Below are 14,691 nucleotides of genomic sequence, written 5' to 3' on the forward strand. Positions count from 1 at the left end.
CTTCCTGAAGTCAATAATCAGCTCCTTGGTCTTGCTAACATTGACAGCTAGATTGTGGTTCTGGCTCGACTCAACCACCTTATCAGTGTCACTCCTGTACTCCGACTCATCATTACGCATTACTCGTCCACCAACTGTGGTATCATCAACAAATTTAAAGATGACATTACTATTGTCTGGCTGCAGTCACGGATAGAGATGAGTATGGAGGACTGAGCACGAGGCCTTGAGCTGCCCCTATGCTGACAGTCAATGACCAGGAAGTTTTGTAACCAATTCAATTGATTGCAGTCTGCCGATGTGAACATAGAGGACCCAGTGGCTGAGAGATCAGCAGAGACCCAGTTCCCAGAGTGGATAATTGTGTTGAACATCAGATAATGATGATGTCCAATCCAACCAGGTGTTAAGAAGGCTGGATGCTGTCAGGGCTTGACCCTCGTGAAGGATCTTCTGATATCGGCTGATGGTGGAAGGGAAAGGAATACTTGATGGGTAGGAGGAATGGAGGGCATGGGGTAGAGATACTGGGTAGATGAGGAAGGGGGTTATCTAAAATTGGACAATTGGGTGATAGTCTACCCAAGCAGAGTACAAGGTGCCGTTCCTCCAATTTGCATGTGAACACTCTGGCAGCGGAGAAGGTAGAGGATAGAAAAGATTAAAGCGAGCAATAGCTAACAACTGGAGCTCCAGCACGCCATGATAGACAGAAAGTTGTCAGCCAAATGGTCATTGAGAACACTTGGTTTTACTGATGCAGGAGGCTACATTGAGTGTACCAAATGCAATCCACGAGATCAGAGGATGGTGTCTCACTTGTAAGGGCTGTGGGATTAAGGTCCCTGAGTGGAGGGGAGAGAGGCGTAGGTACAGATGTTGCATTCCCTGCAGTCGCAATGGAAGGTGCCTGGGAAGGGGGAGGAGTGAGCAGGGAAGGGTGAGCGAACCAAGGAATCGTGGAGAGATAGGTTTTCAGAAATCATAAAGTGGTGGGGTCAAGATGTGATTAATGATGGAATCAGAGGACACATGGGTGTGGGCTTCATCCACAACCGTGCAGTGGGTGAAACCATATTTAGGGAAGAAAGAGGACATTCTGACTTCCTAGGATGGAAAGCCTCATCTTGTGAGCAAATGCGGCAGAGACAAAGAAGCTGCGAGAAAGGGATGGAGACCTTGCAAGACATATGGCAGCTGGAGGTGTAGTCAAGGTAGCTGTAAGAGTCAGTGTGTCACAGATGCAGGAGGCAGGAGGCGTTTCCAATGCAGTCAATGTCACGTAAAAAGAATTGGGGATTGCTGCCAGGGTACATTTGGAACAGAGCGTTTAACATAACCAAAGGAAAAACAAGCATAGCTACGGGTCACACGAGAGTCCATGGCTACATCTTTGACTTGAAGAAAGAAAAGCTATTGTGGACGAGGACAAGTTCTGTCTCACGGAGGAGTGTTAGTTGAGGGGAACTGGTCAAGTCTCCGTTCTAGGAAGAAACTGACGACCCAGAGGCCTTCCTGATGGGGAACGGCGATGTAAAGGGATTGGATGACCCAAAACAATTTTGCATTCAATTGGTTAGCTTACCCAGAGATCCAACCTTCCAGACAGGCCTACCATTCTCAACTGCCCTGCCTGGTCAAGCCTCTTGGTCACCTCTTCCAAAAAAATAAATAAATAAATAAATAATCCCGTGCACAAACCCCACTGACTTCGGTTTTACCAGGGCTCCTGATACCACACCGACATGTTAGGGGCAGTTATTCTCACGGCAGTTCTGTGTTCCTGCTATTTGGTCCATGTTTTGATCAAAACTGATACTGTGTGAAACTTAGTGACCCAAGTGATATCTAAACTTGATAAAGGTGAGGTTCTTGGAGACCAAGTGCAAAATGGCACTGTCAACCTTTCAGTGAATTAATGTAGATTGGATTGTCATTGGCCTGACTGGATATTTCCTCCTTTTTCCAGGCTACTTTACACATGTAAGGTGATTGCCAATACTGTTATTATCAGTAACTATCAACCAGATATGTTACATGAGAGATACTTCAAATCGTACAATCAATAAATATGAGAAAGTCAGAACCATATACCTCTCGATCAAGTTCACAAATATCTGCTCCAGAAACCAGGCACTCCCAAATCTCCTTGGCACGATTCCAGCCAATATAGAGGCTGGCTTCTTGAAGAAAAAATGCAAGGAACCTCAGGTGTGCTTCCAGGTACTGTGGGGAAAAAGAAAACCAGATATGAGATGGTTTTGGACATGAAACTGCAGAAGATCTGGCATCCAATTTTTTCTACAATAAATGTCTGCGTGCTACAGAAATAAACCATTTCAACACTGTGCACTTCTGGAAAATTGGCATGATAAAAGGGAGTAGTATTTGCTGAAGGTTACAAAAAAGGCTATAGTAGACTATGCTTAGATAGAACTAAAACGGAGGCAATAAGTTAACAAATTGTGAAGCAAATTGAGAATCTACATCAGGATTTTATGAACTTGAGAACATTCACCCAGTTCAGAGGTACAAAAGGAATAGATGAATTTTTGGGTTGAGACACTATTTCAGATCGCTCCTTTTCTCCAGAGATGCTGCCTGATCTGCTGAGTTACTCCAGCCTTTTGTATCTGTCTTCTGGTGTTTTTGTTTAAGTGGGTTTAAACAACAAACCATGACTAACAAAAAGCATGATTATTTCAGTACACAACTTGCAGATTAATGTTGGCGTGAGCCGAGACAAGTCTTCAACCGAGACTAATAACAGCATTTAGATCTCCATGGTCAGAGTTTCAATTCAAACAGATGTTTCAATTTTTGTACAATGAGAACTAAAAATGAAAATTCGGATTCGAAAAGATAGGATCAACTCTTCTGCAGCCAAAATCATGGCAACAATTTATATTTGGGCACTGCACATGTATTCCGTAGTATTTATTCCAATAAACAAATAATAGACTTCCATTTCTAATAAATTAATTGGAATTTTTGTTTAAAATGCATGCTTTTTGATCTATTCCAGATGTGACCAAAGGCATAGCCTAAACAGCTTCAGATCCAATAAAAGATATCAAAATACAATAGAAAACTGATGTAGACCAGTGGGTGAGATCCAGGCATCTATATCTTTGTACAGAATTGGGTGGCATAGTAGCGCAATGGTAGAGTTGCTGCCTTAGAGCATTATAGAGACCTGGGTTCGAACAAGACCATAGGACCTGTCTGTATGTAGTTTGTACATTCTCTCTGTGACCGTGCAAGTGTTCTCTGGGTGCTCCGGTTTCCTCCCACTCTCCAAAGGCATACAGGTTTGTACACATGTTAGCTTTGGTAAAATTGTCCCTCGTGTGTAGGGCAGTATGGAGCGATCTCTGCTCGGCATAGACTTGGTGGGGCGAAGGCCCCTTTTACGCACTGTATCTCTAAAGTCTAATAGTTATAGAGTTGAGACATGCGAAAAATGACAAAAGTCGTGGTCATTCATTTAGCACAAAACTGCAAAAAAAATGTCAAGACATCTCAATGGCTATACCACAAATGGAATATAAATCATGTAAATTAAGACTGAAACACTTACATCTTGATGGGTGTATCTACCATCTACAATCGTTGATCCTGCCAGCCCTCCTGGACCTGCTACAGCAAGTGCCATTCGATGACAAGCCACGAGGCTCCCTGTAACCAGTTTCACTATTTCAAAGTTCTTCTTCAAATCCTGCACAATACTCTGGAAGAAGAGAATCGGAATATTTAACTTTCAATTTCAGTTAAAAATTAAGGAGCGTTTTATCAAATGCTATTTGATGAATTTTAAATGCTAAAGGCCCGAATGCCACCCTTTCATTTTGACAGCTTGAAATGAAATCCAATCCAACCAAACTGACCCTATTAGGTAAAATCGTCAAATGAAAAAAAAAACTACAAATGTTGGAAAAAGCCGAGGGGAAAAAATGGAATCAAGAATTTAAAATGTGAAAATTTATAATGACTCTAAAATGATCAAAGAAAATCTAAGCTTCTCCAAATCAATGCCACACATCTGTTAAGCGATCCAAAATCCAAATGTCTTCCTTAAAAACAAATCTGCACAATTTGTTTATTCAAGTTAATTGATACTTGATGTAAAGTGCTTAAATGTATTAAAATGCCTTAAGCACAAAGTTTAAAATCTTGCTAATGCAATATGATAGTTGCCATGGGTAAGGATTAGTCATGCGACTGTTTATTGGCAGCAGCTCAGTATTCAGCACTATCATCCCCTCTAAACACACCACTAAACGCCAAGACCTGTGCCACTGGACCTCCCTGTTCAATTGGATTGTTAACCTTGTTTTTACCAGACCTTGATCAGTGCTGATCGGTAACATCACCTCACTGATCACCAACACAGGGGCTGTGTGCTTAACTCCATGCTCCACTCACCAATGCCAAGCACAGTTCTAACATCAATTGGAATTAAGCCAACAACACTTCTATTGTTTGCCGAATCACAGATGGTAATGAGTCAGCGTGAAGGAAACGGACAGAACACCTAGTTAAGTGGTACCATAACAACAGCCTCTTGTTCAGCATCAACAAATCTTTCTAAGAAGTTTAGAGATTTGGCATTTACTGAATACTCTAATAAACCTCCGCAGATGCCCTATTGAAAGTATCTTGTGGTTGAATGATGACCCGATATAGCAATTCCAATACAGAAACGCAACAGGGTGCAGTGAGAGGAAGCCATGCCTTCTTCTCACTGTTACCAACAGGCAACAAGCACAGAATCCTTAAAATCCACACCAACAAGGTCAGGAACAGTTACTTTCCAACAACCATCAGGTTCTTGAACTGCGGCAGTGGCGGAGCGAGAGAGTGAGTGTGAGTGTGAGAGTGTGGTATAGTGTTAATGTACAGGGATCGCAAGTCGGTGCGGACACAGTGGGCCAAAGGGCCTGTTTCTGCGCTGTATCTCCAAAACTAAAAACTACACAACTCGAACCTACCATAGCAATGGATTGCTACAAACCATCTCTTGCACTACTATTGACTTGTTTTCCAATTGTGTGTTTGCACTAATGTCTATTTTTGCTGTCTTCACCATCTTGGAAGACATGATTGGTCTTAAGCTGTGCAGTACAGTGGACAATGCTCAGGGGTGCTGGTGGAAGCAGATACAATAGTGGTGTTTAAAAGGTGTTAGATAGGCCCATGAAAATGCAGGAAATTGACGGATATGGATAACATGCAGGCAGAGGAGATTAACTTGACACAGGCATTGTCGGCCAAAGGGCCAGCTCCTGTGTTGATCTGTTTTCCGTCTACCACAAAAGGCTGACATTCCAATGCATCAATTCTTTTTAAATTACATCATTCAGTTCCCTCAGTTTCTATTCTGAATTTAATACAGGGAATTTTGATTTTGGAAAGTTCAGTATGGGCAGAAGCTACACAGTGAATGGTGGGGGAGTTTTGTAGAGCAAAGGGATCGAGGAGTGCAGGTAGATAGGGTGGTAGCACATTGGCCTTCATTAGTCAGATGGGTGATTTTATGGAGGTGTTTAAAATCATGGGAGGAATAGATCGGGTAGACGTACAGAGTTTCTTTCCCAGATTAGGGGAATCGGGAACCAGAGGACATACATAGGTTTAAGATGAAGGGGATTTTTTTTTTAAAGAAATCCGAGGTTTAAAAAAAGATTTACAAAATAAATGGTGATTGCATGGAACAAGCTGGGTATTGCAACATTTGAGAAATAATTAGACAGGTAAATGGATAGGACAGGTTTGGCGGGATATGGGCCAAACGCAGGAAGGTGGGACTAGTGTAGATAGGACATGTTGGTCGGTGTGAGCAAGTTGGGACAGAGGGCCTGTTTCCATGCTGAATGACTATGACTCTATTCATAAAAAGTGTTTAAAAAAATTCAAGTCACAAGAAGAAAAACAATAAACATCCCTCATTCGTTCCCCCAGTTGCCCAGAAATGTACCAAGACATTCAGGATACCAAGTGCCTACATAACTACAAAATAGGTGGCAGTTGCTTGTAGCTCTATTAATCAATACTTGCGAGATCTCCAAGAAAATTCAACACTACAGTACAATGAGAGTTACCAACTTAGCAGGCCATATGGTGACCTAGCTATAGAGGTTTCATAGCCATGTATATCAACACCAAATTATTTCCTGAAATAAGCTAGCAATATACACAAAGCAGTTATATTAATTCATGGCTCAGACAATTTCCTGAACAACAAATGGTCACAGTGATACAAAAATGAAGTAAACACAGATACCAATATATCACACCAGTTATAGGAGGGATCTTTTGATGAATGATTTTTCTGCAAGGTTTCTTGGTTTAGATTTAGAATTTAGATAAGGGTGGGTGGAAAAGATGAAGTTCAACCAAGGAGAAAGCTATTGACCGGATCTACTTTCACTGAATGTGACCTTCAGAACTTGTAAGAAGACAGCACTGATAAAATCTTGCACATTTTCTTGACAATAACTCTTGAATTAACATTGAATGTGAATGTTTTCAAATCTGTTCCTTCAGCTGATAATACAATCTTCAAGCAACAGAGCAGTTTTAAAGTAAAGCAACTGACTTCCACTCTATTACATCACTTCAAACAAATTAATCACCGAGCTGAATGTCACCAAGTTAGAGGTTTTGTTATTACCTAGTGTAGTGGCCATTTGGCTTCCTTTGTGTGTCATTAATTATGGCATTTGTCTTTAAATTTTAGACAGCCCGTTATTATGTGGGTGGGATTTATTAATGTAGTCAAGGGCGTGTTTGGTGCTGGGTTTCTTACGCAGAAGCTTAGTTTTTAGTTTAGCTCCGAGTTACATGGGGAATGTATACCCTTCGACCATGTGATGTTTAACCAATACACGAGGAGTTTTGTAACGTTTAAAAATGATATGTTGGAGTTTGACGAAGATTAAAGAGTACGAGTCGGAGATGAAGGTCGGATGTATATCTTATTTTTTTCTTCAACAATAAAGAAACTATTAATCAAAAGACTGTTATGAAGATTTATCTGTGAAAAAGCTCTGAAGGTCACATGGAGAGCTCACATGCGTATTACGACATTCTCCTTAAACCATGCAGTCTCTTTAGTGGCTAGAGGGAGTAATCTCTTGAACGATATAAAAATCTGCCGCTACACCTAGTTGAGGGTGCATTATTGTTTATCCTATAGAGGAATAATAACATATGTTTTTGGTTCTTCCACCTTTGGTTCCTTCAACCTGTACAGATTTATTGACCCAAATCCACTTTTGTTTTACCTTATCTTGTTTCTGACAGCTCTGTTTGATGAAAGACCTGGTAATCTCGTGAAGTTGACGCAATGCTGGAACCACCCATACTGGTTGCTGGTTGTTCTGCTGGGAGGACTAAGGAAATAATCACAATGTGAAATAGACAAACTTTTAAAGCAGTTTCATTCAGTTGGGGATATGATAGTAAATAGAGATTAGGCTGAAGTAATACAGAGCTGCTTGGAGTTTGATTACCGATTCCCCAGTTTAAATATTGGAAGTGGTTTGCAGCTACAAAAGATAAATGAATGAAAGAACAGAACAGCACATGGGTTAAAGTTTTTTGTGTGTGGAGCACAGATACCTATGCAGAGCAGCCAAGCAAAATAACCCATTATTGTGATGTAATTTCCATTTACTTTTACATAATTTTTCAATTGTTTCCTTAAATAGTGTTTAAATGAACATACACAAGTTAATTTTGGCAAAATAATATTTTACCTTTTTAATGTCTTCTATACATTTAATAATGTAGCTTCGCTTAATCTGCTCCTTTACTGCATAAGCTTCACTGAGTATAGTCAGGTGTTCTTCCAAAGCCGGCTGGACCAAGTTAGTGGGGAGCGCTGGTAAATGAGCTAGATCCCATAACACTTCCAGCACCTTGGGAAGGTTGGGGTAGAAGTAATTGGATTATAGAAGAAAAAGTGATAACATTTTTTTAAATTGGTTTGCTGCAGTTCACACGAAATACAAATTTAAACTCAAGAAACACTGAGGTAAGGATGCAAAGTCACAACATGATCTTCAGAACAAATTCTTACCTTCCCCGTGGTATTCTCAGAACGTGCTTCACGACCAATTTTTCCGATAAGGCTGAGAAGTTTTTGTCGAATACGGTCACTTTCAATTTCCCAACTCTAAACAGAAATAGAGAGAAATGTTTACATCGAAATCTAAAAAGGTTTGCAATAAAAGCAATGACAAGTGTCAATGACATCGCAATCACCACCGGGTGGCGCCGTCAGCGATGGCCACCACGCCAACTGCTGGGCTTTTCGTCTTTTTTTGGTATTTTTAGTGTGTTTTAAAAGTTTGTGTTAATGTTCTCTGGTTTGTTTTATGTGGGGTGTAGGAGGGGTTGGGGGAAACATTTTTTAATCTCTTTCCTTGCCGAAGATGCGAGTGTTTTCCAGATCGTATCTCCGGTGGCCCAACCTCATGGAGCTGGCGGCCTTGCTCAAGACGGACTTTGAGCCCCACGGCTTACCATCAGAGCCTGCAATCCCTTGCCTGGGATCGACGCTCCAACTGCGGCCTGCGGATTTCAACATTGAGGAGCTCGCAGTCTCGGGTAGAGGCTGATGTCGGGAAGCTCCAAAGCCGCAGAAGGTTCGACTTGTTCCGACCCGGGGTCAGAAGCTGAGATTTCCCCCCCTCGCCCCGATGCGGGAGCTTGATCGCCCCGAGGCAGAGGGCTCGACCGCTGGCTGCGGGAGCCAAGATCGCCCCAACATTGGATGGTTCTAGTGCCACGACCGTGGGAGAACAAAGAAGGGAAGAAGATTTAACTTTCTTTGCCTCCCATCACAGTGAGGAATGTGGGAAGTCACTGTGGTGGATGTTCATGTTAAAAATATATTTGGGTGTCTTGTTGCTCTTTATTAGTATGAATCTATGGCAAATCAAATTCTTCGTTTGTTGCAAAACATACTTGGCTAATAAAGTATTATTATGATTATGATTATCAAGGAGATGTTAAATGCTGGAGTAACTCAGTAGGACAGGGAGCATCTCTGGAGAGAAGGAATGGGTGACAATTCGGGTTGAGATTCTGTATGTCGGAGAGGAATCTCTTGAACTTCGACAGGCGTACAGTAGAGAGCATATTGACTGGTTGCATCATGGCCTGGTTCGGCAATAAGACTGCAAAGAGTTGTGAACACTGCCCAGTCCATCACCGGCTCTGACCTCCCCACCATCGAAGGGATTTATTGGAGTCCCTGCCTCTAAAACAGAGCCAGCATCATCAGAGACCCACACCATCCTGACCACACACTCATTTCACCCCTACCATCGGGAAGAAGGTACAGGAGCCTGAAAACTGTAACGTCCAGGTTCAGGAACAGCTTCTTCCCGACTGCCATCAGGCTATTAAACACTGCAACCTCAAATAAGCGAAGGTAGACACAAAATGCTGGAGTAACTCAGCAGGTGAGGCAGCATCTCTGGAGAGAAGGAATGGGCGACGTTTCGGGTAGAGACCCTTCTTCAGACTTCTACATTGCAACTGCCTTGTCATCAGTCAACATTAAATCATATGGCAGAATTCAAAAACTTACCACTGATCAAATTATACTCATACAACGCAAGATAGTTGTAATTGTTGGAGATCTATCACCTTAACACAAGTACATCACTGGAAAATCCACGTAAATACTGGAGCAGGAAGAAATGGTCAGAGGTCGAGCCTCCTGTGTCACGAGTCACCTCCCGAGTCTTTAAAGCTACTGATCCTCTGCAAATGTACATGTCTCTGGTGTGATGTAACCCTCTTCACTTGCTTGAACAAATCCCAGCTCCAACAGTAGTCAATAAGCTCAACACCATCCAGGTTAAAGCACCACTTTTTTTTTGCGCAAGCCTTCGCAATATTGGAGATGGTCATTTAGCATCTCAAGTCAATGCCAACTCAGAGTTGCCAACACCTTCCCCCCCAATTATTTACCTGGAAACTATTCTCTCATACATGTCCATTAACACACTTTCATTTTTCTTCTAACTAACCCATTCTAGGAGTGATTTACAACATCCATTTAAATAACAAAAAGCACATTGATGGGATTTTGGAGGTTACGGTGCTTGAGTAGCACTGCATTCGCTTCCCTCAGAAGTGCACGGTGGGTTGGGTGTGCTGCATACATCATGCACTGGTTACGTGCAATATCGGCTCGGACAGCGATTCCCAAACTTCTGACATCTAATGCTGATAAGAGAAGCCTACATAGGCGTATAGTCAGGGAGTTCCAAGATTTTGAACTGCCATCATAAAAAAGTGAATACATATCCAATTAATGATGCAGTAGCCATTGAAGGCGAGAGAACTCTGTTGTCTGGTTAGGGGTCAGTTTTGAAAGGTGGTGTTGAAGAAGCCTTGTACTGTAGCGACTTGATATCTTATGTAAGGTATACTCCAGCCAATAATTGAGCAGTGAGGGAGTAAATGCTTAACATCATGGATAAGATTCCAATCAAGCAAGTTACTTCCCCCCCCACCCCCCATAGTGATATTGAAGCAACAAGTTGAGCATTACATAAGTTCACACACCCAAATGAAGAAGAGGTTACTCCAGAAAAGCTGTGTAGAAACAGGTAACTCACTTGTGACGGCATACCCAGCTTCTAACATGCATGCGGTTATGGATTTAGAGTACAAAATGTATTTTCATTGGGGAATGTGGCAGCGTTGTTATGGAGAAATAATAATGTGACTGAATATAACATTCATTCAATAGCAGCATTAGTGTTTTACCTCGATTCTAAAACTTAGCCAAAAAAAAAAATTAGCAGTATTAGTGTTTTACCTCGATTCAGAAACTCTGGAAGCCAGTGCTATAACTAAACCAGCAAGCATCATATGCATATGGTATCCACATTATGTTATAAAACCTATTTGTTGAATCTACTTGGTAAAGCCAGAACGGGGTACACATTTTGGAATATCAGATTGAATGGTGGTGCTGGCTCAAAGAGGTCAAATAGCCTACCCCTGAACCTATTTTCTATGTAATCCAACTTATTAACGAAAAAATAATGGAAAGAGGCTCCAACCCTGTGCAATGTGCCTAGCATGAAACAAGATGATTATCTTGGCCACTCAGTAAAATAAACTATGGTGTATTTGATGAGCTGGTAAGGACAAGGGAAAAAAAGTGGGGAATTTGAGAGAGAAAAGAAAAAGGTATACACCATTTGCATTTCACTGATTTTATCATTGTTGAATGTAAAATATCTACTACCATAACCATGCGATCTATAATATAAATAGAAGTTTAAAATATTAGGGGTCACTTGCCTTCTGTATTAAGATGAAGAGATGGTTCAGTTGATCATAGTTGAACTTGGCAGCAGCAGCAGCAATAATGGTATGGATATTTTCAATGACAGTTGAAGATTGTCCTGACTTAATATAAACACAGTAAATTGTAAATACTTGACTTGCAAATAATATTACATGTTTCTTGAACATAGTAATTATCCTTTACATAATATTACATATCTCCCTCTCAAAGTTAATCAATCTCATGAGAAGGACAATGCTATTTTAAACACCTTCGTACTAATCTTGCTTTACCTCATTGTTAGTGTAAATTCTAGAAACTCCAACATCCATTGTCTTCAGTTATTTTTAAATAGGATTCAGCAAGCAGTTAAATAAAATATTGTTTTCATCAGTCGAGTGCAGACCAACCCAAAGCTGACAGTGAAGACAAAGATAGCAGTCTACAACGCCTGTGACAACATTCTGCTGTACAGCAGTGAGACATGGACTACATATGCAAGGAGAGAAGACTCAACATCTTCCACCTTAGAAGCAACCGCCTTATCCTGGGCATATCCTGGCAAGACAGTGTCCAACACTGAGATCCTGTCTCGCGCTGGCCTTCTCAGTATGTACACTCTACTCTGGCAGCGCAGACAGCGGTGGCTGGGCCGTGTCCACCACACGGTGGATGGCCGAATTCCACAAGACATCCTCGATGGAGAGCTGACATCTGGGACACTCCCACCATTGTACACTCAGCTGGCTAAACCACGGTAGCACAGCGGTAGAGTTGTTTCCTTACAGCTCTTGCAGCGCCAGAGACCCAGGTTCGATCCCGACTACGGGTGCTGTCTGTACGGAGTTTTACGTTCTCCCCGTGACAGCGTGGGGTTTCCTCCATGATCTTCGGATTCCTCCCACACTCCAAAGACGTACAGGTATGAATGTTAATTGGCTTGGTGTATGTGTAAATTGTCCCTAGTGTGTGTAGGATAGTGTTAATGTGCAGGGATCACTAGTCGGTGTGGACCCGGTGGGCCAAATGGCCTGTTTCTGCGCTGCATCTCTAGTCTAAACCAAACTAACCATCCCATAATTAACAATGAATAATGCAGGTGCCACAGGGAGGCAAACTCAGTTCTCCAGACTATAAACTTGTGCCTTAAAGAACACTAGCTGCCTTTAACAATCGTGTTGCTGTAATACCATACTGTACCTGAATGCGCCAAATCTTGGTAAGTTCATCCAGAGAGAGTTTACTGCCCAGCAGTTCAATTATTCCCTTTATTCTATCACAGTATTGTGCTTGATCAATATTTCCTGCCAAATTTGAATAAAAGTATAGTTTGCTGACAAAGGCACAAAAAGACAATTTAAATGCATTAAAAAAACAATTGCATTCACCAAAATCGTATTTCAAACATTAATCGCCAATCCTAAACGGAGCAGGTAGAGCACGTCCCCTGCTAACTGTTGTGGTGACGGCACAAGGGTTATGAAGATCATGGAACTTATTCGCCACTGTAATATTCCTCATGCAGTGATGACTGAAGGGAGCTAGAAGACATCATTTTGTGCCTTTTTTTCCCTTATGGGACAATGAATAAGCACAAAAAAAAAGATTTGACATTTTCACTTCTCTTTGTGATGGAAAACATTTTTATCTAGTTATAATTATGTGAATACTTTTAAACAGCGTAGCTACCTAACACTGATTTTGATATTTTGTTCACATGCATTGTAAAATCACAAATCTGTCAATGATTCCACCCTCCTCCTCATTTTACAAAGTATTATCTCATGAAATCACAAATGAACAAATTTATTTTAGGTATTTAAAAATAAGTTATTACAACTGAAATGTTGTGATGCGTTCCAAGTGCTAATGGTTTTTAGTGTACTACACCAAATTTGTTAATTGGAAGGCTTAGGGAAGGGGTTGGCAACCATTTCTGCCAAGGGGCCAGGACATATGTCTGTGAGCGGCTGGCGGGCCACATCCATCACGTGTACACATGGATCCCGCCCCCATTCCACCCCGGATGGCAGGCATCAAATTACGTGTTCACATAGATCCTGCCCCTTCGAGGACGCCACCTGCAGCACTGAGCTCAAATATCACACTCACTCGTCCCCGGCCTACAGACAACCCCGATTCCGACAGTGAAAGCCAGACACAGAAGGTGCGCGGCCATGTCAGCGGATTTACGCAGGATGCAATGCAGCCAAATCATCTTCCAGGTACCGGAGGTAGAAAAAAAAATGCTGGAGAAACTCACTCCAGCATTTTTTTCTACCTTCGATTTTTCCAGCATCTGCAGTTCTTTCTTAAACATTCCAGGTACTGGAGATTTCAGAAGTCTGCGGGCTGGATGATTTCGGGTTGCAGCTCGGTTGCCGACCCCTGGCTTAGGGGGCTTGGACGGATTTTTTTTTTAAACCCATATATTAATCAGGCTCTCTTTGTACCCAATGCACTAAAACAACTAATAAAAACACTAAAATGTTTTGGTACCTAAAGGAAATAAACATAAACTTTCTCTGAATGTATTCAAATGTACAGAAATCTGTTTTGAAATCAATCACAAAGTAGAACTGTGTAAACAAAGACTGCTCTCTAATGAACAGCATGCAGTAGGGAGCCACTTAACATAAGTGGGTTGGAAACAGATTCTCCATTGCCTTCAGACAAAGATTGGCTCCTCAAAGTGTACATACATATAAATATATTTGGAAAAGTTCAAGTTGAGGCCTGGGGTCGACCTCGCCAGTATGCATTAGTGAAAAAACTCTTTCTGGGCTGCAACTCCCCTCAAAATGTATCAAAGCACAATAATTTTTTTCAAATTGATGTTTTATATTTGACCTTCTAATTCAGTCTTCAGTTGAACTATTCATTTTGCACCCTGTAAACTTACTTGTTTACTTAAAAATGTACTCTCGTGGTTCCTGATTAATTTGTGAAAATTCTTCAATGCAAATCTGTTAGATACCACAGATCTCTTGACTGATCACCAGACAGCAAATTACATCTGAACTGAACAAGTCTTTAAAATTGCCACATTTTTGTAGGCAGCTTTTTGTTCACTACTCTGCATATAATTCAGGCCCATATATCCATTTTAGTGATAACAGTTACACTCTTTTGTTCCGAGAAATTTCCATACATTAACACTCACTGCAGCAGTCAGGCAGGCAGTAAATTTTTATTTTTGATCACAAACCTAAGCCGTAATTAATGGGAATTAGCTAAAGAATCAGTCAGCATTTGTGAAAATATTTGCTATTAGTGTGGGAAGATTTTTTCATTTTCAAAGTCATGTCAAATTTTTTTGAGTGTGCTAAATGATAATCGTCTCAAAACCGATGCAAGTAGTTGGAGCAGTG

General features: G+C 41.3%; 1 protein-coding gene across 2 annotated transcripts in view; it reads right to left on the reverse strand.

Moving 5' to 3' along the window:
• The window catches only part of usp24 (ubiquitin specific peptidase 24), a 135,675-nt gene that overhangs the window by 87,794 nt on the left and 33,190 nt on the right, over positions 1-14,691 (reverse strand). For both annotated transcript variants that reach the window (XM_055641602.1, XM_055641600.1), the window contains 7 exons: positions 12,521-12,624; positions 11,335-11,442; positions 8,084-8,179; positions 7,761-7,922; positions 7,287-7,394; positions 3,581-3,730; positions 2,095-2,226 (listed from right to left, as the gene is read on the reverse strand). In XM_055641602.1, coding sequence (XP_055497577.1) covers positions 2,095-2,226; positions 3,581-3,730; positions 7,287-7,394; positions 7,761-7,922; positions 8,084-8,179; positions 11,335-11,442; positions 12,521-12,624 — 860 coding nt within the window. The remainder of the gene's footprint in view (positions 1-2,094; positions 2,227-3,580; positions 3,731-7,286; positions 7,395-7,760; positions 7,923-8,083; positions 8,180-11,334; positions 11,443-12,520; positions 12,625-14,691) is intronic.

This window comes from Leucoraja erinacea, chromosome 10 (assembly GCF_028641065.1).
Source record: "Leucoraja erinacea ecotype New England chromosome 10, Leri_hhj_1, whole genome shotgun sequence".
Lineage (NCBI taxonomy): Eukaryota > Metazoa > Chordata > Chondrichthyes > Rajiformes > Rajidae > Leucoraja > Leucoraja erinaceus.